Raw genomic sequence first — 23959 nt, 5'->3', positions numbered from 1 at the left:
TGGTTGCAAGAGAGGAGTTAAGCTTTTTGCCCAGGGACACTGAGGAGACTGTAGCAGGTCCGTGATGGGGACCTAAATCTCCGGAGTTCCAGTGCTGTGTGCTGGTCACACATTGCACCACAGGAAAGGCTGCTGGCCACCAGCTCTTGACTGCTGTGTGTGGAACCTCAGAAGGTGGGCTATGAAATCAATGTTAGTGCTCCTTTGCTCACTCTTCTCTGTCCTGGTCTGTGGGCAGAGGTGCTGAGCAGAGCAGGATCTGGCGGGAAGGATGCTTGTCTTCCTGGGCTGAAATGATCGGCTCTGGCTGTGGGGTGCTGTGAAAGGAAAATGACTTTTAGTTGCTGCTGACTTGGGGAAAAGCTCAGAACCTCATAGTCAGTCTGCTCTGCCCCAGGCACCTTTACAAAGCAAAAATAATTATAGACTTATTACCCTAAATCCTGTGAGATTAGAGTAGTTGCATTTTTTTTTTCTAATCTGGTATTTGAGGATTTACCTGTTTAATACAACCACTTATTGCAAACACTCGAATATTGTTTTAAATTCATAATTCATCTGAAAAGAGAGCATTACAGCTGCAGAGACCAGATTTTCAAATACAGGCATGACTCCTGTCACATTCCAGTTGGATAAATGACACATCTGAAAAACTGGGTCCCTACTGAGGTGTCTGTGGCAGGGATGTAGAGATTTTGCTTCAGGCATCTCTGGAAAAAAACCCATGGCTCTAATCTGCATGTTTCACAGAGCAAGTCCTGTTACCAGTTCCTTCCTTCCCCTTGCTAGCTGCTGAGCTTTGCAGTGCCCGAGGATGCTCCCTCACCCCCGGGGCTGCCCCCAGGGTCAGGGTACCCAGAGAAGGGGGGTTGGGGTGCGAGGGCCAGCGTCTGGTTTCAAACAAAAGTGCAAAGCCTTGAAAGGAGGGACTAAGAAGAAACAGGTGGGGGGTTAGCAATAGAGCCTCTGAAGTTTATTTGCTTAACGAACAGAAGCCCAGGCTGTCAGACCTAGGTCAAATACTCCTGCAGTTCGGGTGTATTTATTTCATACGTGGCCTGTAACCCAACCTGATTCCTGGATTAAACCACTGTAAAGTCCTGGCCTCAGGAACACATCCCATGCTTGCCATCAAGCCCAGCACATGCCGGGGCAGGACCTTGAGGGGCCACCTCAGTACTCAGCGGAGCCTTGTGTCATCAGTAAAGCCTGTAATTGTGGGTCCTGTCATTTCCAATGCAAGCTGTGCAGTTTACAGCTGCAGACTGTGACCACAGATCCGTCACCTCGATGTCCCATTAACGTGAGCCACGCCTGAAGGCTCCTGGGATGAGCTGCTCGGGCTGCAGCACACAGCTGCTTGGTGGGGCACCACTCTCCCAGAGCCCGGGCAGTGGTGACAGTCCTCCACAGCCACCATGCACCAGGTCCCTCACAGGGTGGGAATTCCTGAAATCTTTGTGCTTTAAGGTTTTTAGGAGAGCTTACCTTTTAGTCCGATATGTTCAGGAGTCAGTCAGTCCTCCAGAGCAAAGGGAGGGAAGTTTTGAATTGGCACAATGGCGATAAAACTACCCGCACACACACACAAAAATGTTCTGGTTTCCCAGATATTCCCCCAATCCCATTAATTCCAGTAAGGCAAACAGCCAGTGTGCTCCAGAGTATTTCAGGAGATGAAAAATTTGCATTTGAAAATTTGCATGTGAAAAATTGCAGATCTGCATTAAAATTAGAAAGGAAAGAGGAATTAGCAGTGGGTTTTCCCAAGACCAGCCTGAGGCTGGTAGTGCCAGGTAACTGTGCTGGTTGTGTGCAAGGAGGAGTCAGGTGGAGACAAGGGAAATCAAACAAGGTAAAATGAGGGGAACAAAGTATTTGCATTCAGAAACAAAGTATGCCTCCTCATTTAGGAGAAACCCTGTTTTTACAGTAAATTTGGGATACCCATATGTTTGCTTTTAAGTCTGAATCACACAGAAAAAATGGTCTAATAGTTCAGGAACTGCTGTGTTTTACCAACCTAAGTTTAAAAACCTAGGTTATTTGTACTTGGGTGTCTTCTTGTTTTGTGGATATTTCATGGCATTTAATTCACCATTTGTAATGGGGTTAAAGCTGTGGCTGATTTTCAGTTGCAACTGGTCAGGATAGAAGAACTTTCTTGGGGGAGAGAGAGGGATCAGTGTTTGTTAGAGTTCACCAGTGAGAACTTGATGGGATATGGCAGACCTGCTGTGTCTTATCTAAAGGCATTGCTGAAAAGTTCTGATCATGACACTGGTTCCAAAGCAGCCCACAGCATAAGCACCCACTGTGGGATAGAAAAAAAACCCCACTTTAAATATATGTTTATCTGTATTTCATTGGAAATTTTTTGCTGAGTTTTTTCTTAGGATGGTCTAGGTCATGTATACTATGGTAAATCTGTGTTATGTGTGATAAATATTTGTATCTTACCTATCCTGTAATCCTGGAAAGCCCTTTGGACCTGTGGACTTTACTGCGTAGCCCAGTTTTAGCTGGGGATTGTTTTTTCTTCTTGATCTTTGTAGGTCTGTAAGAACACCCAGTCCTTTACATGGTTGTGGCCTTTGTGCCTACGACTGCTGGAGTTAGGAACCCAGGAATTCTTTGCTGCTTGCCATTTGCTTTTGAACTCTGCCAAACCATCTTCCGCTTCACGGAGCTGATTTTGCCTGTTTTGTGAGTGGTGACCAAATCTGGTTTTGTTTTATTTCCTGTAGGGTTCCTGAGCTGGAAGATGCCCGTCTAAGATGGAAACTTCTGCTTCAACAGCTGCTGGGAAAAAAGAAGGGAAAGGTGCTGTTCTGGAGGGGAATGGCTTTACAGAGACGGGGAAGAAACCCCCTCCTTTAGCAGCAGCGGGAGCAGCAGTGGCACAAGGAGGTACTTTGTTTTTCACAATTTGAAAACAGCAGGGGTGTTTTTCATTAGACTGTAAGAATTTAATAAGTATGGCGGCATCTGTCTTCCTGTGAACACGCTGAGTTTATTGGAGTTCTTGGCTGTCAGAGGAACTGGAAGCTGTGTCACTGTGTGGCATCCAAACCTCACTGTAGTGTGGTAGAGAACTGGGCTGGGGTGTGGGAGGGAATGGGTGGTGAGCAGTGGCTGTGGGGGAGTAGGGGCATCCCATCAATGCTTGCCACCAGCTGACTGGTGCTGCACAGCGTTGGCAGCACCGTGCCCTCCACTCCTCCATGGTTAAAGAGTGCCTGGTGGGGCTGGCTGGAGATGGGGAGCACCTCATTATCCTGGTCAGAAAGGAGTGTCATATGCCAGCTGTGATCCTGCTAATGAGCTAAACAGACGGCGTGGTCTTCAGTCATTACTTCTGGGATTTCACAGTTAGAGAGGAATTTGGGAATGTCCAGACCCAGTGCAGGAATATTCATAAAGAAACCCCTCCACTTGTGCCGTTCCTGTTCAACTCAGTGTGTTAAGTAAGATTTTGGTCTTGCTGCTGTTGAAGTCAACTGGAAACCTCTTGTGGACACCTGCAGGCATGGAGCCATTTCTGGTGGATTTAACTGTGGTGTGCAGGTGAACGTGCAGGGATGTTGCTCCTGCCTCCTCCTGCTTGCTGTGGTGGGCAAAACCCACCCCCATCTCTGGTAGACGTGTGCTGGTGGATATCCAGAGTAGTGCCATGGTGGCACAGCTGTGGCCCAGGCTGTGCCCACTGGGGAGCCACCATTGCTGCCCTCGCTGGGGACTGGTTGTCATCTCTGGGCAGGGTATAAGAGATGAATTTAGGAGAGGCTGCACCAGTTTGGATGTGACAACAGACACCCCAGCTGTGTAAACTTTGCAGGCAGCTTTTTTTTTCCTTTTTGAAATACATGCTATTGCTAGTCAGATTCTACCTCAAAATGAACCTGGCCTCTCCCCTTCCTTCACTGCAGGGTGGTTTTTATCATCCCAGGAGAACAGAATGACTCTTCTGTGAGGTTGTCTCTTTCTTTCCCAGATTGGCTGGAGAGTTTGAATTTTTTGTTGCCCGAGTTTTGAAGGTAGTTTCCAACCAAAGTGGCTTAAATCTGCTTTATCTCTCCTTTTTCATAAACTTTGCTGGTTTCTTTGTCCAGTTGACCTGTGAAGATTTAGATGCATAGAATAAAGTAGGAGTTGCTAGTAATCTATCAGATTAGTTCATGTGTTTGATAAACTTCTTCTTAAAAGCAACCAGAAAGTCTTTTACAAAATTGTTTGGTGGGAAATGCAGTTTTGTGGTCCTGGATGGGTCTGAGCCACTTTTCCTTGTGAGCACTGCACAAAGTGACAGAAAGGAAGGCTTGCCAGGAAGTAGAAATAGGGAGGACAGCAGCGTGCAGGAGCTTGGCATCCCCCAGCAAATCCCTGAAGAAGCAAAGGCTGTAGGAACTACTGAGACAGCCCACTTGAGGTATCATCTCAGTGACTGGCAGACCTGAAGGGTTGATTGGCCCCAACATAGTCCAAGCATGTCCTAAAATTCACAACCCATAGATGTGCTGTTATGAATAAACACCTTCTCCCCACTTGGCACTTGCCTTGGGAGTGCCTCCACTGGGGAAGCAGTCACAACCTTTCCAGAGATCCAAATGAGGATGCCCCGAGGTGGAGTGTCCATCAGCCTGTTTGGCATCCCTGGAGACCTAATTGGTTTTTAAGCATCCAGTATGATATGTTCTGTTAGCAGTGTGCTCTCACCTTTGGAAAAAAGTGATTTATGGGCTCAATATTTCTCCTTTTAGTAGGAGGAAGTGGAGAAGTAAGTTGAGGATTGTTTGAAGATGTCAGGGGAATTGTGATAAAAGCGTTGTGTAATGAGATGTAAAGAGTGAAATCTGTGTCATGCTGTGAAGAAAAGTGCTCATAAATGACCCAAAATGGGCAGTGGTGGAGCAGCGTGTGGCCGGACGCTGGCCCCGGGACGCTGCAGGTGATGCACGTGCTCTTGTGGTTCCAAGTGCTTTCCTTTGAACTCTGGCTAGACATAATACAGGCTCCTGAAAGCCAGCAGCGTGCTAGAAAGTGGAAAAATAAATACAAAGTTGTCTTCTAACCTGAGTTAACTGCAAGGTGTGATTTAACAGGTGATGACAAAAAGGCTGGGCAGAGATGAGGCTCTACTTACATGGTGTTCATGCTAATATAGCATGTTTGATTCCCTAAACTAAAGTAATTACTCACAACAGACCAGAACTACGAGTATTTATGCTCATAATTTTACAGAAGAAGGCAAACGAGGCTTGGAGATTAATTAGGAAGTTTCAGCTTGAGGAGGGCATCAGCTTTAAAGGGGGGGTCTCTGAGCTCCCCACCCTGCTTTGGGGCCATACGAGCAAGTCTTTATTCTCATCCAAGACAGACTCTTGATTTCATTTATTGCAGAGGTTTTACTCTTTGTACTAGCATATGAGAAAGTGGCAGTGAGGCTCAGCCAGTGCTGCAAATCACCAAGCTGCTCTCCAGAGCCAAACAAATGTAATTTGCAACACATTTCTTCTCCTTTATTCTACTGAGTCACATAGAAGGAGTGCCACCATAGCATGTTTGGCATATTTCTCAGATCATAAGGTTTTCTTTTTCCCTTATAGGAATTAATAGATTCATAAGGTTTTATTTCTAATTAATTGAAGGAATAAACTGAATATTAGTAAATATTGGAGAATAACTATTTGATTATATTATTATTTAGACTGCATTATTATAAGATAATAAGTTCAGTCTGGATTTCTAGTTCCCTTGCTTTGGGTATTTGTCTCAAATGTTTCCAGCCTCTAACAAATTAAGTTATGGCTGTGGGAAAAGAGATCAATATTGTTGATGCTGGCAGTGGAGAAGAGTCCTTTTGTACTAAAAATTTGCGTCCCATATTTTTAGTCTTCTGAAGCTGCCATTTTAAGCATCATCTGTGACAGTTTTTTATAGTAACTCATTGATCAGATGTTCAGAAATTGGCCTCACAGATACGACATCAGGGAAGTCTCTCCTAATTTTCTGGTTTTCCATAAATCATGTTGGCCAAGGAGTCAAAGCTCCTCTTTTCACTTGCAGGAGGGGCACCTGTGTATGTGTGACTGAGATGGAAAGTGTTTATTATGACAGTGTGTAGGAACTATAGACAAGTTAGACCTGCAGTAGAGGCTCTTGGTTTTATTGTCTCTACTTCTGGAAGGGCAACTTACGAAAATTCAAGTTCAGAAAACCCTTCTGTTGAATGCCAAAGTCCATATTGCTGTGTAGGGTAGGAGGGTTTGGTGTGAGTGAGGCTGGGTCGTGTCCTCCAGGCTGGCACTGACACGTCCTCTGTACCTTCAGGCATGAGGAAGCCCAGGCACATGGCTGTAGGGGAAATTTAAATGAGCCACTCTTTCAAAGGCAGAGATATTTAGGAAGATAGGTTTCTCATCTCGTAATAAAAATTAAATACAAATTCTCCTAAATGCTAACTGCCCAACTTTAACAAGGTCCAGAATGCACCTTTCCCTCTCCACCCCACCCTCTGCATGACACAAACTCCAAGTTCCCAAATTGATGGTGTTTATGTTTGAAACATTTTTCTGATGTCTGGCTCTGTCAAGACTAATTTTAGCATTTCTAAAGCTGGGTAAAAATACAGCCTCATTACTTTGATGTCAGAGCATAGTTTACTATTAGTATATTCTGGGGTTTATCATTTTAGTCATGTTTAACACAGCTACAGCAGGCATGCACTATTAAATCTGGCTTATTTTACATTCCTGTCCGAAATTATTTATTTGGAACAATTTCCTCTCTATCAAAAGACACGGCTAATGCTGAGTTTTAATGTGTTATTTACACACAAAATAACCTATTTACAACTCAGTATCTGCCGCAGGGAGAATGAATGGGGCAGTGCTCCCTTCATCCTGTTGTATCTGAGTTTAACAATCTGGATTGCTAATAGAACCATTTATCACAGGGTGGTAATTTATTTTATGTTAGCTGCACAGGTCTCCCTGCCTCTGATCTATGGAAATACTTTGTATATAATGAAGTTCAACAAGTCATTTGGTGTAAACATGGGGAAGCCAAGCTGCAGAACTAGTAAGACTCTGGCTGTGCTTTTTTTTTTTTTTCCAGGAGGTAACGACTCTCCTCTGATATTAAGGCTTCAGTTGATGAAATACAGCTCTTTGCCCTGTGTGTGCTTTAAAGGCAGAGTATGGGGCTTTTCTGCAGCAGATCAGAGATTGGGATGGAGTTTGCTCACTTGATTTATGGGCTGGCAGGAATGCTTAGTTCTGCAGAAGTAGCACACTCAGCCCTTTCACAGGCGGAGGAGAAGGGCAGGGAGCACCTCCCATCGCTCTCCAGAGGTCTTCCATAAGCAAGCCCCAAGTGGCATTGGCAGGGAGTCCTTATGCAGTTCAGCTTGTCTTAGTGCTAGATTATGGGAAGACCATGTAAATGAGGAGGAGGAAATGCCAGCATCCCAGCACACCTCAGCTCACTGAAAAAATATATAGTCTGTGTGGCCCAAGACTCAGACAAATCAGAATGAGAACAGCCCCAATGAAGTAATCTCCTATGTCCACCCTGGAGGGGCAGAGATCTTCTTGAAGAATGTTTTTCATTCAGTTCACATTTTCCAGGAAAGGCAACATAACCAGTACAAGCACATTCTTAGTTTCCCTGCCCTGCACTGCTTTGCTGTGTACAGCTTAAAATGCTGAGAGGTACATTCAACAGAAAGCTGGGATTGGCTCCAGGGACAAGTGGTTAAAACTGAATGATGGGAAAATCCTGTAATTCAGGCTGAGAAGTTCTCCTGACAGCCACTGACAGTCTGTTCCCCTACATCTACTGCATAGACTTTAATAGTCCCCACCTTGGGTAGGGCTTCTGTGCAGTGCTGCCACAAGAGCAAGAGCAATCAAGAACTGTATTTCTTCTCTGACTGTTTCTCTCAGCTTCTCATGAAATTGATTCTGTTGGGGTCTAAAGTGTATGTTTTTGCTACTGTAGCCCTTCTGAGTGGACAGATTGCCTACAGTCTCTTGTGTACCCACTCGTGTCCCTTTGGGCAGCTGGATATCTCAGATGCTCAGACTGGTGCAGTGCTGAGACTGTTCCCCAGTCACAGGATATCAAGGACAGTGAACAAGCTTGCCAGTTTGTCTCATGCTGGCCACCTGGCACCTGCTCTTTGGGATAGTTTAGAAGGATTCATGTAGAGATAGATGAAGCCAAAGCCGTGGTGCACCATTTTTATGTTTATGAGCAGTATCTGGGGTGTGGGCCTGGCAGAGAGCACTCTGGGAACAGCAGGTTTAGTTCTTCAGTCACCGTGGCAGAATTTTGATAATTAAGATTGCCACAAACTGTGCTACAAAAGCACGTCTTGTCTTCTGCCTGCCCTTTCTCTTCCATCCATGGCTTGCAATGCTGTTTCCCTCGTTTCTTCTTTAAAAGAGTCAGCCCAGGTAATCCTTTGCTTTGCTTAAATGTGTGATTGGAGTCTGACTTCTTGGTTTGTTTTCTTTTTTTCCTCATGGGGGAAACTCCTTGCCCAGGCCTCTCTACTGACTTTGTGTGGTAGCCAACCCTGTGGGCAAAGGTATGACCTCAGAGTGGAAAACCATTAATGTTTACAGACTTTTTGATTCAAATTGTGTAGCCCTGAGATGATGCAACAGCTTTATGGTTGGACTTGATGATGAACTTAAGGGTCTTTTCCAGCCTAAACCATTCTATAATTCGTAGCTTCAGGTAGCATTCCCTGATTGTATACAGCTCCTCCACACTGTTTTAGCAAAAGCTCCTATAATTTCAGCTTGTTACAGATGTAAAGGTACTTTTCAAGACAGAGTAATTTTATCTCATCCCTAACCATACTGCACCAAGTTGAAAAGCTTTTATGACTTTAAAATAGAAAAAGTTATTCTTCACAGGCTGGTTCTGGCATTGGTGATCCCAACCATTAAGCACCACCTGGAAGACCTCTGTATTTTATGTGTTTATTTTATTATCATTAGTAATAGTTGCAATAATAATCGCTTCTGCATTTCTATTACTCTGCAAGCTCCATAAGTTTATGCTGGCAAATACTGGTAAGTCTTCTTTTCTGGGGACCCAGCTTAGATTCCATTTAAGTGCCCTTCAGAGGGTACCTAAATAAAACCCTTTTAACTGATTATAAACTTATCTATTGTGGATTGTTCAGTTGTAGTCAAGTAAGAAAATCCAGTGGTGATAATGGATTATCTCCTGGATTGTTTCTTCTGCTAGCATGTCCCCATAGCTTGAATTTTTAGTATCTCTAGCAGCTTGATGCCTGAATATCTGTGAATTTGTGCAGGTTTTATAAATCAATTCTCCCAACAGCACCCATTAGCCATGGCATTTGAACATGCCCATAATCATGGGAGGACAAAGGATAGGAGTAATTTTGTTGGCTGCCTAAGTGTTAGGTGTCTAGTTTGGGATGCTTTTGCATTAGGGTGGAGTGAATCACATTGTGCCTGCTTTATTCCCTTGAGGGCTTTATGCCTGATTTAATGTTAGGTGGAAAAATCCCAGTTTTCCCAACTTTGCCAAAATTGCAGAGTGGGGTTAAAGCGAGAAACCAAGGTGGGACTAGATTAATACTTTAAAGCCTTTCATTCATGTTCATCAGTCCATAGCCTGATGAGCAGTCTGGGAGCCCTGACTGCCAGCTCTTAACTGAAATCTCACCCTTGGCTTCTCAAGTTAGAGGCAACTCAACACCCAGATGTCAACACAGCCGGGGGGGCTGCTTCCCAGAGCTGCTCCTGCTTTACACCAGGGTTGGCAAAACTAGTGTTTTAACAGCCCATTCAGAGAGATGGGAAATTTAAAATCTCCACTAAAAATACAAGGGGAAAAACCATAGTAAATTCTCAAGGCTACAAAAAGCTCCTAAAAATAACCCAAATGGAGGAAGGCTATTAATGCAAAAGTAAATAATTATGTTAAGGGAAGCAGCTAGAGAGGCCAGTTGTGTAAATCACTTTAAGGGGAACAAGCCTTAGATAAAATCCATCCTTTTATCACACAGATTAGGTCTACCTTTGGATGCTAAATAATTGATAGGGTTTGGCAGAGCTTTCCATGGCTGCCTGCACAGAGCAGTGGGACTGCTCCTGAGGTCAGACGAGTGGCAAAGAAAAATGTTCCTAGAAATGCTGTGCATCCAATACCAGCATCAAGAAACAGGGCTTGTATTCCCAGCACCCCCTAAAGAAGTGGCCTTGAGAAGGCATCCACAGACCTTGCAGTGAAAAAGAGGACTTGGCATTCCTCACCTTGTTAAACTGCCCCCCTTGAAATCAGGTTGTCTGTTTTCATGGTTTTGTGTGATGATGAGTGAAGTGCAGAGGCCTGAGAGGACACAGCCAGTTCCACTGCGCTATTTTTATTATTTTTTATAATTATAGAAGATTAATTATGCTGTATGGTGGCTTCTGGGAAGCCCACAGCTTGTGGGGGGATTTTTTGCTTTGTGCAGACCCCCACACAGCCTCAACATTTCAGCATCTGTCTGCGTGGACATCCTGGCAAGACAGGGAGAAGTCATTGCTCCCATTCTGCAGACAGGGAGCACAGGGGACTTTTTTCCAGGGTCAAAGTGGCTGAAATGGGTTAAGCTGTTTCAGAGGGATATCAAGAAGTGATTATCTCTGGGACTTCAGAAGTTCCTATGTGGTGTACATGGGATGTTGAAAATAGTACAGTGGTCTCAGCCCAGGTTCCTTGGTTCACCATATCCACTAGCAAGCCCTTTCTCTCTCAATGATATGCCATGTAATCCTGGTCAGATGACTCAAATCCTCATGCCCATCTGCCAAACGGAGGCGTTGTTTCTTTCCCTTCAGGAGAGATGAGCACAAGTTGTGTATGCATCATCCAGAGCCTCTGAGAACATCACGATGCAGCAGTCAGCTTCATTCCTCTTGGTTGCATAAGGGTATGAAAATGCTCAGTTGCACAAATAGGTTATCACTGAATTTAAACTAACTCAGCAGTGCCTTTGTTCAGTACCTAGCACAGTGGGCTCATAATTATAGACGACGGATTTTTCCAGAACCAAGTGAGACAAAAATTGCAGAAACCTTAAATTCTGAAATAAATTGATATCCCATGAAATCTGTGTGGGGACTATGCTTGACAGGATGAGTTCTCTGATCTTAAAGGTAATGACAGAGAATAAAGCCTCAGCCAAAATTGTAAATTTAGCTCTTGAAGGAATGAAGGGGATATAGTATTTTCTTGCAAACTTCTTCAGAATTATGTTAAACTCGTGACTTTACATGTGTTGGAAAATGACCTGTGCTGGGTGTTCTGTGACTCCCATAGTGGTGTTGGGTTGAAATCAGGCAAACCTTGCTGGAAAGAACTGAGCAAAACTTTGGGCACATAGGCTGAGTCCAAAATGAAAATTAAAAAATTGAGTGTGATCCCACATGATCACAAACTTCAGAACTGACTGAAATCAATTCTGCCTTTTCTGTAGTTTGTTAAATAGCTCAGTGGGGGTTTCTCTCCTCTTTTTTTTTTTAGTACCTCTTTCCTCCTCCTGGAATCCCAGATCTTTTTAAGATCATCCCATTGAAAATGCTTCCAATTATAAGTAAATCATAAATAAGAACGGGAGAATTATAAGCAAAATATTTATGTTTACTGCCACCAGTATCTGATTTTTAAAATACAGTGACATTTGCAGGGATTGAATGGTGCCGTTTTAGCCAGAAAGCTGTTCTGTTCTGTTCTCTTTTCTTACAGTGATCAGCTCTTGACTGACAGATTTCCAGAAAAAAAATCACAGCTGGCAACAGATGCATCCTTAAATAAACAGTAAAAGTAAATGTTTTGATGGCTTCAGTTGTATTCATATAAAAGATCAGTGTCTGACATCCCTGAAAACTATCCAATAGAGGAGGTATCTTCTTCTAAGCCCCTGGCCCTGTGTGTGCTGCTTCAACAATAGTTTAATCTTTTAAAGAAAGCAGAGGTTTTATGCACCTGTGGGGATACTCTGAGCCAAGGGAGAGTGATAGGGGATCAGCACTGCTGACCCTGGAGCCAGAATGTTGGGTAATATTTAGATTTTTCCGAAATGAATTTTTTCTGTTTGTGAGGTGATGAAATTACCTTTCTCACTCAGTTTTTCTACCTGAGACTCACCCTGGTTTATGGCTACTCTTTGTGGGATGGACCAGCAGTGATGGGGGGAATTTCCTACGTCCTGGCTGGAGTGAGTATCCCTGCCCCTGTGTTAATGTGTGCAAGTGCCTTCTTGCAAGTGAGGCTTGAGGTTAAGCCAAATCTGTTTGTGTCGGTTTGCAGGTACAGCTGATGATGTTCTTTCAGAGGCATTTACAGCCACACTATAAAGTAAAGCCAGAGAAACACAAAGGTGAGGACTTTAGGCATTGGTTTGCACGTCCCATTTTAACGAGAGGAATTATTGTGTGTTTTGGGAAGCTGATCCGACTCCCAGAGGCTGCTTGTGTGAAGATACCCAATTTTTTGGTGGCTCCCTACAGTGAGAGCACAGAAAATTTTTTTTTTTCTCCAGTGAGAGCCTGGAGAAAATTAGTTTCAGTTCCTGATGAAGTCCCAAACTTCCTTCATGATTTTGGGAAAGCTGCTTGACTTCCCTTTGCTCCCTCATTTATATAATGAACTCGGGTTGTTCTTTGGGCCTCCAGGCCCATCCATCAGCATCTGGTTAGCATGTTTATGGCATTGGTCACAAGGAAGCACTTAATGGGCCAGACTGTGGGGAGCTTACCATTTCCCACTCCCCACCACCTGCAAGAGGGTGCTGCTGCCCCTGGGTGCTGCCTTACAAGGGTGACCTTGTTCATGTGTCTTAGGTGTCACATATATTGTCCAAAGGGGACAATAAAACAGTTTTTCAGGGTTGGGGAGGATTAGTTTTAGTTCTTACAGTGAAGGTGTTTTCAATATGTGCAGTGGAGAGACCATTTGGGGGTATAGAGATTGAGTGTGCTCCAAAGGGCCATGCTTGCTCTGAAGTGAGAAAGTTTTTCAGGTGATCTTACCTGGAACTCACCTGGAGAACATCAAGTTGTTAATAACAACTTGTAAATGTAAATATTCTGCATCAAAACAAGAGAAAATTATTTTTCTTAGTTCAAAACAGTTTCTTACGGACATAGTCTGTGGGTGAGCTCCAAATACCTCAGTGGGATTTTGGACACATCTGGATGAATTTACAGAAACCATGGAGAACTTAATGGTTTACCCTGACCCAGGCAATAGACACCCAATAGACATGTATATTCACCCCATCTAGGAATAGACAGTGGTCTTAGCAAAGTCCTTTGTAGTTAGACTCTTGGATGCTAGGTGATGAAGGATAAAATCATTGTCATGGGATAACAGCTTCGGAGAGAAGCTTAATTTCAGCTTACCTTCCCATTAGTCTGCTGTGCACATGCACACTCTAATACTGTAATCAGCTGCAGAGGAGCTGGCAGTACTCTTGTTTGGTGTGATTTTTTTTTTCCCTTTGAAAACTCCAGAGGAACTTTCCTGTGCTGTTAAAAAGACATCCTTAAAACATCTTTACTGCAGGGTCCTGTGTTTCAGCTGCTGGAGCAGTGACTCTTAAAAATAGATATGAGATGACTGAATGTGTGAAAAACATTTGCATCTCATATTCTGAGCTCTGTGCATTCTGCATCACTTATGCAAGCAAGTTAAAAGGGTTGAGAGTTCTGCAAATTTTTTTGCTGCTTTTAATTCCACTCAGAACAATGTCTTTCCAGGTGAAATAAGATCCAAGGCTATCTTTTGGTCACATAGAGTCACTGACACTTGAAACAGGCTGGATTTATATGTAGTTACTGAAAAATATATAGCAAAATTAAAGTTTCAGGCACTGAGTTCACATGCATTGCCCATTGTAAAGATAAGTAACAGCTGTTATAAGAACACTTAAATGGTTACCTTTGGGACATAAAAGGGATCTTTGAAGACAGTAAGTCTTAATACAGAAATGTTTACTCATAAAAAATACATTTGGAATGGGGGAGGGGAACACATTTCCTATTAATGTGGGGTTTGCCTTTTATGGCAGGTTGTAGCAGGTCTTTAACCTCTGTAGCACTTGAGTGAGGATAGAAATGAACTTCTCTAAGTATCAGCCCAAAGGGCCTTTCCTCAGTGCCTGTATCTGCAGTGGTTTTAGTTTATTCTTCCTTTCTGTGACCATAATGAAAAATTATTCTTTTCCAGCCTCAAAACCTTCCCATAGTTAAGTCCTGAGGGCAGCATAGAAATGTCCTCCTGAATTTGCTTCACTTAACCTTGTGTTTTGTGAGATACAGGACCAATGGCCCAAACCAGTGGGGATTGGAAGGCAATGTCAGCTGTATAAGGCACAAGAAGAGAAGAAAGAATTGACCCTTGAAAGCCATGGTTATGGGTACCACAAAGAAGGGTTGATGTCTCTCTAGACACTTACAAAGGGTGCAGCTGAGCCCAGCATTCCCAGTCTCCTCATAAAGCAGATGGTGGCTCATGTCACCTGTGAATTTTCTGGTACCAGTTCTGCAGGTTGTTTGAAATTATTTTTCCAGGCAATTATTATGTTCCGTGAGGCAAAAGAAGATTCCAGGAATATTTGATCTGTGTGAACCCCATAACTAGGGAGGATGTGATTTCTGCTTCAAAGTTTTGCAAAGTTATTACTTGATGGGGTAGGACACAAGGTGCCAGTAACCTCAGAGTAGTAGAGAGAAGCTGAGAGTCCTTTATGGAAATCATGGTGGACTAAAGTCAGAAGGCTTTACTCAGATACGATAATATACAGAGCAGCAGAATTAGCCTGGACAAGTTGTGTGGGAGGAGGGCTGAGCTGTGCAGAGGGATCTGAAGGCCTTTGACCAGCTGCTATACAGAGATGTGAGAAACAAGAATCTAACAGCAGCATTTGAGCCAAAAGACACCATTTCGTGGGATCCTCAAGAGGAGAACTTGGTAGCAAAGGGAAAAGTTAGGAACTATAACACGCTCAGAAGTGTAAGAAGTAATTGTCTGGGTGCAGAAAAAGACAAAAGGTAGATAAGCTGGAAAAAAGTACGTATTGTTCTGAAGATGAGGTTACCAAGGGGAGATGACTGGATTTCTGATGAACCTTTTCACTTAGCCCATGGCCCAGTGCAAAATTAGTTCTTCACATGCTAGTGACAGGGCAGAACGATTGGTGGGCTTTGTTATTCTTGTTCCAGAACATCATGCTCATCCAGGCAGTAATCATTTTAGGTGAGTAACAGAAATTAGGTTTTGAGTCACATACTGACCTGTCTTTGTAATTAGTACAGCGTGTTCTGGTCACGTAATGAGAGAGAAGACCGATTAAATGAAAGACAGGCAGGGTTTTCATTCAGGAAATTGGTATGGTAATGACAGATATGGAGTCTTGGCATGTTGCAGATAGGCTTCGTCTAGCCTCTTCAGGTAGCAGATACAAGCACGGCGCTCACTTATATTCACCCAGTCAAGCATGAGGAGGTAACAAGTTCTCCAGGGAGGCTGGTATTTAATATCTGCCAGATGCCTGCTGGAGAATACTAATACAGATCCCAGATTTAGTGTGCCCTGGGAATGCAGACGGTTGGTAGAAATGTGTCTGACCCAACAGCCACATCTCCCTTAGCTCCATGGCAGAGCTGCCTGGGTTTTTATCCCCTGCTATTTGAATTGTAAAAGTGATGACTTGGCCAAAGAAGCCTTTTCTGACTTTCCTGGGAGGAGGGTTAGCAAGCAAGGGAGGGAATGACACTGGAGTTTCTGTCGGGATGTCACACTCATGGACAGGGGGAGTGGCAGCATTGATTCCCCTGGATGCCACTTGCACCATTCTCTTGGGCAGGACAAGCCAAGTGCTGTGAGGCAGTGAGGGCCACAGGGAGGATTTGTGCCCGACGAGAAGCTTCAGGCAGCTCCTGCAGTGTGTGTATTCCCCTCTGAGACCACAGCAAGGGCAGAGGGAGGGTGGCAGCACTGTGGAGATTCCGCAGCTTGTCCTCAGGCTGCAGCAGGGAAGGAACTGGTATGAGTTTCACTTTCTTACCAAATAAAGGGAAAAAAGCCCCAAACCCCTGCAAGGCTACTTATAAATCAGGGCAATAAAACTGCCGGTGGTCATGATCAAATTATGTGGTCTAAATCTATATAAAAGAACTGGAGCGGGTTCAGTGCAGCACTAATGTCCTTCTTGCTGTAAACAGTGAATGGGGGGTGAGGAGAAGGAGGAAGGGCGGGCAGGCACTGGGCTCCCAACACCAACACACCGGGGAAACAATTTGCTGAGGTGGTTGAACTACATGTTTTCAAAATCTGTTTGTGTCCGTAAGGGTTTAAGAAAAGGATGTCGTCTGCTTACTCGGTAACTTGTGTGTGGCCTGTAAGTGGTTTCAGATGCCGGGCCAAAACCAAATAATCTCTCCTTTTAGGAAATTTGAAAAGTATGCATGCATCCCAAAAAAGAACAGAGATTTTCGCTGATGTCCCATGCTTGAGCCATAACGCCTTGTATAATTGTGGCACTGCGTGTCGTTGAGATGGGGAGAGAGAGGTTGCTGAGCCGTCTCTGCTAGAAACAGAGACCAGATATGACTTAGGATTTCATGAGACTGAGTTAATAGGTTGTTTTTAATGGGAGAAAGGGCTACCAGGGTACCTCGTATATCTTCAGAATTTAGCTGAATGCTGCAAAAATGTCCATATTAGGCTATGTTCCTTACTAGAAGTGAAATAACAGAACTAGTGAACTTTCACAGTACGAAGAACTTGTAGATGAAGTTGAAATTTCTGATGGTGTGTGAGAATTTTAAATTGAAGGGTTTTGCTTCTTTTCTGAGTATCCTGGTCACGCTGATGAGTTCATAAATCTCTGTGGTGTTTGACTAATATACCGAGGATCTGCACTGTCCTACTCAAAAGTGGTAGCAGCCGTCAGTATTAATTAAGGGCTGTATTAGGGAAGAGCAGGGGGAGCAAGAGGGGTCTTTCAAGTCTGGCAGCCACCACTTTCAGAGGAAATTAGCAGAGACTGCACACATGCAGCTGAAAGCCAGCGTGACTCCCCATGTCTGCTCAGCAGCTCCATGGGGCCACCAGAAGGTGTGAAAGACTCCTTGGCTGGAGGGAGAAACGTAACATTTTCTGGGGCATGGAGGTAAAAAAAAAAAAAAATCCAGGAACCTAAAAGCAGTAGCAGGTTTAGGCACAATCCATCGAAGACCACTGCAGGCACCAAGAAATTTAATAACCTGTTATATTTATGTAGCACATTTCATCCTCAAAGCGTTTTGCAAACTTAATGATGTGCAAGCTATGTGCACACGTATCCTTTCATCTGCCAACGACTGTTGCTGCCTTCAGTGTGAAGCCTGATGATGGCTGCTTGGCCATCACAACAGTGTAGAACAGCAAGTGGAAAATGCCTGAAGTGCAGGAAGATTTAGGGAGGCAAAACATAACCTTTGGGCAAGACAAAGGGATTGAGAACACTTGTGCTGGCAAAGTGCACGTATCTTCTGTGACTACAGTCAATGAGATCTTTTAGCAATCCCATCAGCTAGAGCTTTCTTTCAGGAAAGCTGGAAAATTCACCTTAGCTGTCTGGAAATCTGGTGTGAGCTCTCTTTTGTACCAGTTGGGAGTCTCCCACCTCAAAAAGTAGTTGCTGACTCTGACTCACATGAGCTGCTTTTCCACCTGAGATCTAGTGGGATCAGATGACAATGTTCTACAGATGGCCTTGTGATGTTGTCCATTTTTTAAATTCCACTTAATGGCATTCTCATCTCAAAGGAAGGGTGTTTATTTTTTAGAAGGGTCAGTAACTGAGTGTTAGAGATCCTGGGAGAAATACAAGTTGATAGCATCTCAAATTTGTCAGGAAAGGGGAAAAAAAAGTGCCGTGCCAGCAGTTTTGCCCATTATCTTCCCAAGGAAGTTCTGTATTGTCAGGCGTGATAGTTTTCAATGTCACCCTCCCTGTAAGAGTTTTGGTGTGCCATCTAATCCCCCAACCTAATGAGTTCTGCAGGGATGCACCATGATAACTAAAGATCATTTACCTGAATTGCTTTTTAATTTCTGGAATGGGAAGCTGCTTGTGCAGCAGGATAATTACATTATAATTTACAGCAATCCAAAATCAATAAATTTAGTCATATTGGGATAGAGAAGGAGGATGAAAATCCCCCCCACCATTAAATTATTTTACACTCTGTATTTGATGATCCAAGAACTCAACAATAAACTTTGGGGGATGGGAGAGAGGGTTGGAGAATCACTGGCTTCCTGAGGCTGGCCAGTAAATCAGTTTTGTCTGGTGATTTCTATAGTGAACTAACACATGGTCTGTTTGCAGAAGAGGGCAGATTCAGCAGATAATGTCCTTTTTCTGATTTATTTTAATTATGGAATATGGAAGGAGAGAAAATGCTTTGTGCTGTCTGGCCCCTTATTCCAGTGGGGAAGAGCTGATGAGCCACCACTAGCTGCAAGTTAAACCTGGGCATTTACCTGAGCTCTGCTCCCTTCCTCAATGTGACAGTGGAGTTGAATAATTATTGGGATGAGCCACGAAGGGAGCTGGTGGGGTTTCAAGCTCTTGATGTCTTCATCAAGATAAGATTGGAAGCTTTCCTCCAAGTTAGTCTTTTTGCCATGTACAAGATATTTGGCTCATTGAGTCATCTCTCATAAGGAGAGTGGGCTGTGTGACATTGTTGTATCAGGAGCTTCCCTGTCCAGGAAGGGCTACTCGAGGGATGGGTTTTTCGTTTGGAGTGTTGAAAACACAGTAGTGCTCTGGTCACTGGAAACACTGAAGGAGGAGGGATGACTTCCAGTGAGAAGGTTGGTCTCAGCTGGTCCTTGCACCTGCTGCCAGCACCTCTTTGGTGCAAGTCAAGCCCTGGCAGCAGCAGTGCCAGTGTAGCCCCTCCCTGGGCCACCAGCCCTGTGGTGTCCACAGTGCTCCATGTTTTCAGAGGTCCACCCAAGACTCAGGTTTGGTCCTGGCAAGTGAGAGGAATAGCAAATAGAACAGGTAGCCCAAACACACCCCTCCCTGATTTAAGAGAAATATTATTTGAGCAGACAGTTCAAAGGAGTTCAGTTGGGCGCATGGCGATTGGAGCTGTGGTTTGGTCTGGCTTTTTTTCCTTCTGTTTTCTTTAAAAGAAAGTATCCTGGTTGTATTAGATCCCACCCATGTCTTCACTGCTGAATTTATCTCACAGGAAGATGTATTAGATGTTTCTGGACTTCCCCCACTCAGACTGACTCAATTTTATTTTTCCTTTGAAACCACAGAAAAGCTGTCGATGCTGCACCCAAAAAAGGATGTTGTATGAAAAGGAAATCACTTTGTCTCTTGTATTTGAGGAGGATTATGATCTGGCATGACCTCATTATGGGTTAGGCGAGGATATTTCTGGAAATACTAATTAAATACTTTTTCCATCCCTTGTGCCCTTGCAGCAAGTGTAGGCTTTATAGCAAGAAAAAGAGGGGAAAAAAAGCTGTCTGCAAGGAATTTTTTCAAGCTCTTTCTCCACTCAAATGAAGGAAGTACAGTTACAGTCATGATAGCAATATTACAAGCTATTAAACAAAATTTTCCTAGTTGTGATGAACTAGAGGAAAGTAATTATCTGAAAGAAGACAGTAAATGTGGGATTCTTTCGGTGCTTTGTCTATGCCTGACTTCAGGAGTATGAATTGATCTTATTTCAGCAAGATCACTCTGAACTGCTGAAAACATCCTACCTTGTGCAGTTTTTTTGCTTTAGTTGCCCTCCCCCCAGTCAGGTTCAGTGAGCACCAGCAGTAGTGCACAGCCCCACAAAGGATCCCGTTGGCACCAGCTGGTGGTGAGCTGTGACATGGACTGCAAATCTGCTACACGGGCACAGACAGGGATGAAATTCCGTGGTACCATGCTTTAATGTATTTATTAATGGATATTCTCCTGTTATTTCTCCTGGTAGCATTTTCCTCCTGGGCTTACCCATTTTGCTCTCAGAGATCTATTCTCAACTTGTGGCATTTCAGTGAGTTATAACAGCTCTGAATCCTGCCCTGACTGTCTGAGCTGTTTCCTATTGAGGTCACTGGGAGTCTTCCACTTAACTTCAATGGAAGTTGGACTTGGCCACTGACAAAATGTCTTCAAAAATTGCCTTCAGCAAATAACCTTGTAAATGTTAGCACTAAAATAGCGACATGCAGGCCCAAATATGTCTGTATTGAAAACACATGCTATCAGATAAATATGTGTTCCGACAAAACCTTCCGACATCATGATGAAGAGACTGTAAAGATTTTTTAAAACTTTTTGATTATATATTTAGCACTTTGGTTTGCTCTTCTGTTGTGTGGCACACAGGATTGAGTCTAATGAGGCAAACACCAGACTTGTTTGAACGAGCGGTTGGTGGCTTTTGTTTCCGGTTATTGTTCTAAGTCTAGAGATGTGGTTCTTCTTTTCCATGTGAATGTGAGATTTTGTCCAAATTTCAGTATTCCTCTGGTATGTAACAATATCCAGTCCTGCATGTTGTTTAAAGTTTCATTGCCTCCATGGGAATGAAACAGGACTGCTGTATTATAGCCAAAGGAGGGAAATGGATGCTTTCTCACGATAACTTCAGGAATTGTTTCTTAACCTGCAAAAACACAACCTTGCATTGAAATATCACAAATAGAGAGATAGTGTGGGGGAATTGTCCATATTTTTACACTTTTGCTCTCTCTGTACTTCACAATGGCTAAGGAAAAATGAAAGCTGTGGTTAGGGTGGCTTGGGGCAGCTGATGAGTAGACCATGGCTTGTCTGTCATCAGCATTCTCAAGTGCTGCACTTGAGTGATGGTTAAGGCAAATGGAACTGGGTGATGGCTTAAATGCCTGTTGTAAATTGTCGAGTCCCAGGAGTGGATTGATAACGGATAACTTGATTCAAAGCAAAGCAGGGGCATCTGTGGAAGTGGTAACTCCATCAGCCATCCCAAGCCCTGCTGCCTCTGCCTGTCAGAGAGCCAGAGACACCTGGCCTTCAGCAGAAGAAAAGGAAAAGATTTTGTCCTGGCTCATCTGAGATGATTGGTCTAACCATCTCCATCCTCCAGATTCAAGTCAGTAATGTTTGGAAACTCCACCCATCCACATGGGTGATGCAAATGCTGTTGTTTCCTTTGTTTCTGGTTCTCTTGGAGAAGTAGGTCTTTGTAGGGGTAAAAATCAAAGCTCTTCCTTTAAAATCTATTAAAATGTGTTTTACTCATTGCCTGGAACAGGGAAATATCTGTCAGGGTAAACCTTCTTGGGGACCTAATGGAAGCTGGAGCTCAATGGATAAAACATTGAGATGAGCTGGGATTTGCCAAGACAAAGACTTGGACTTTTCCAGACCAGTGGGACATACTCACATACTCATGTCAAGGTGTCTTGGTGGGTCCCTGTGTGTGTGGTGGCAGAAGCAGCCTTTTGGTGATGCAGCTTTTTTTGCCTTTTTTTTTTCTTTTTTCTTTTTTTTTTTTTCTTTTTTTTTTTTCCCAAAGCACCTGCCTGTGCTCAGCACTTCAGGAGGGGGGAGCAGAGTATGCAAGAAAGGTACCAAGACCCATCCCACTGCAAGGGAGCTGAAGACATCCACAGTGCTTTGTAAATTGGATGTGGGGTGGCTGGTTCAGCCTGGACCCATTATATCAAAGGGAAGAGCACAAAGAGGCAGAGATTTAACCGTGCCACAATATTTTTGGTTTTGCAAGAGAAGGGGTCCCATTCTTCCCATTAGCCTAGAAGGCTTTTGAGATTCTTCGACCTTCTTCCTCTCCAGCTCTTGAGCTGAAGTAGGGCTGTTCCTTTGGGTAAATGCACTTGTAGGATAAAGGTGCAGATGGTTCAGGTCCTGGTCACTGCTGTTACAGCATGCTGTGAGACTAAATCACAGCTTGGCACGGCCACTGAGCTCAAGCCGATTATGTGAAAAAGTAACACATGAGCAAATTCAGGGTGAGAAGAACAGTATGGGATTTAAAAATCTCAGCCCTGTTATTAATTTCTCTGGAAAAGGTGAACTAATGATACTACTTTTAATTCATTAATATTTAGGCTAAAAATATGTTAGCTTTGAAAGAAAATTATAAAGTAAAGGGGACGATGTAATAAAATCTCCCCCCCCCCCCCCCCCCCGCTTCTCCTCTTAAAGAAATATTTTGCACAAAGACAATTCGCTGATTAGAAATGAAAAGTTGTGGTCCCGTGGGGCCAGGTTGGAATTACTGCATACCACTTGTCTTTGAAATCAAGGCCTCCAACCTTAATGTCCAGGTGGGGAATTCCGGTGGCTTTACTCTAATCCAGGCAAATCTGAAATCCAACCCTGTTGGGAGGAAACAATGTGGGAAACAGATTCATCTTGATCTCGGCTTTGTGCCTTGGAAAACGATTAAGACCAACTGTTAAGCAGCTCCCAATAGAGTTCACAAACCTGCCGGCCTCTGTGTGACACAGATTTCTCAGTTCAGGCTTCACCCCTTAAAATAACAGATGGAACTGATACAGTTAAGCTACAAAGTGGGTTTCCGTTATTCCCCAGTTGTTTAAATATTACTTTTGTTGTTGGAAAATATTTTTAATCTGATAGATTTGCTGCAATTAATTATTTTCCACTTTCTATTGTTACTTTAACAAAATCAAATGCAAACAATTTAATGCTACTGACAGGCAGCCACTCTGACTTCTGTGAGAGTGCTGTCCTGATACGCTAAATCCTGTGCAGCATTGCAGAGGTCACACACATGGTCCCATCAAACTCACCCAGTGGGGATCCTTCTGTGCCCTTTTCCCTGTCCTGATCTCAGTCAAGATAACTGGTTTTATAGCAGCTTTTGAGGATTTCAAAGTGATTTAGAAAATCGAGTCCTTTGAGGTAGAAAAGTATTCATATTCTGCACGCAAATAGAAGTGGGAAGCAGAAAAGCTGCTCTTTGTTAAAGTTTATTTGGGCAAATGCATGAAGAAAACCAGGGACTCACAAGTCCATTTAGTGACACAGTTGTTAGGAAAATGTCCTCCAGAGAACCTGCTTCTATAAAATTTGAGACCTGATGAATGCTGGAAGAACATCCTGGTCTTGCAGAATCCTCCTGAAAACAAACCTTAGAAAGTTTGGAGGTCTTTATGTTCCTGCAACACTGATTAAGGGAGGATGTTAAGAAAATAGTAACCAAACATTATTGTAATCTTTGTTATCTTATTTTTTCTGTATTTATTGGATGTGGTTACAATCAACACCCATGGGTATCAAAACTTGTTGCTGGTTTGATTCTTGAGTAATTTTGCAAGTAGTTACTAGCAGATTTGTGAAGTTTGGCACTAGACTATGCTATTTAAGGGTGGGATTTCAAAAGCTTCCAATGGAATTTGGAGCACAGATCCCTCCATTTCTCCCCTGCGAATAGACGTTTTGTTCTTTATAATGGATTTATCATTATTGCAGTTTTGGCAAGAATGTATCAGCAAATTTTGTTTAACACCATTCGTCAGCATTCCATTACTTAAAAGGCCTGGATTGCTTTGTTCTCCCTTTTTAGACAGCCCATCCAGTAGGTGATTTTTAAAAGTGCAATTAAATGTGCAGTATTATGCACCTCTTTTACACCATGTCAAGGATAAAGGGATTGATTCTACTCTTCTTTTTCTTTTTATACTAAAGGTATTTTGCTGCAGTTCTGTGTGTGTCTGTGCATGTGTTGGCCACCAGTCCAGCTCCATGCTGTAGGCATAGTTCTTATCTCTTGCTGGGACCAGGAGGAGCCAAGAAACCAGAAGATTCGCAGAGTGGTTTGGTTTCAAAGGGACCTTACAAATAATTTTGTTCCAAACCCCAGCTGTGAACAGACAT

At 43.4% G+C, this 23959-nt stretch overlaps 1 protein-coding gene across 2 annotated transcripts in view; it reads left to right on the top strand.

Annotated features, from left to right (window-relative positions):
- Window positions 1-2777: 2777 nt before the first annotated feature.
- Window positions 2778-23959, top strand: part of GLI2 (GLI family zinc finger 2) — a gene marked incomplete at both ends in the record, with an annotated part of 134089 nt that continues 112907 nt past the window's right edge. Inside the window, one exon of one of the 2 annotated variants that reach the window (XM_084209502.1) lies at window positions 2778-2823. In XM_084209502.1, the coding sequence (XP_084065628.1) occupies window positions 2778-2823 (46 nt within the window). Of the gene's footprint in view, window positions 2911-23959 lie in introns of both variants that reach the window. The other variant, XM_084209501.1, reaches the window with a different exon arrangement.

This window comes from Fringilla coelebs (assembly GCF_963513975.1).
Source record: "Fringilla coelebs genome assembly, chromosome: 7".
NCBI classification, from domain to species: Eukaryota; Metazoa; Chordata; class Aves; order Passeriformes; family Fringillidae; genus Fringilla; species Fringilla coelebs.
The sequence above is the reverse complement of the archived record's forward strand: the minus strand, read 5'-3'. Positions and strand labels throughout refer to the sequence as shown.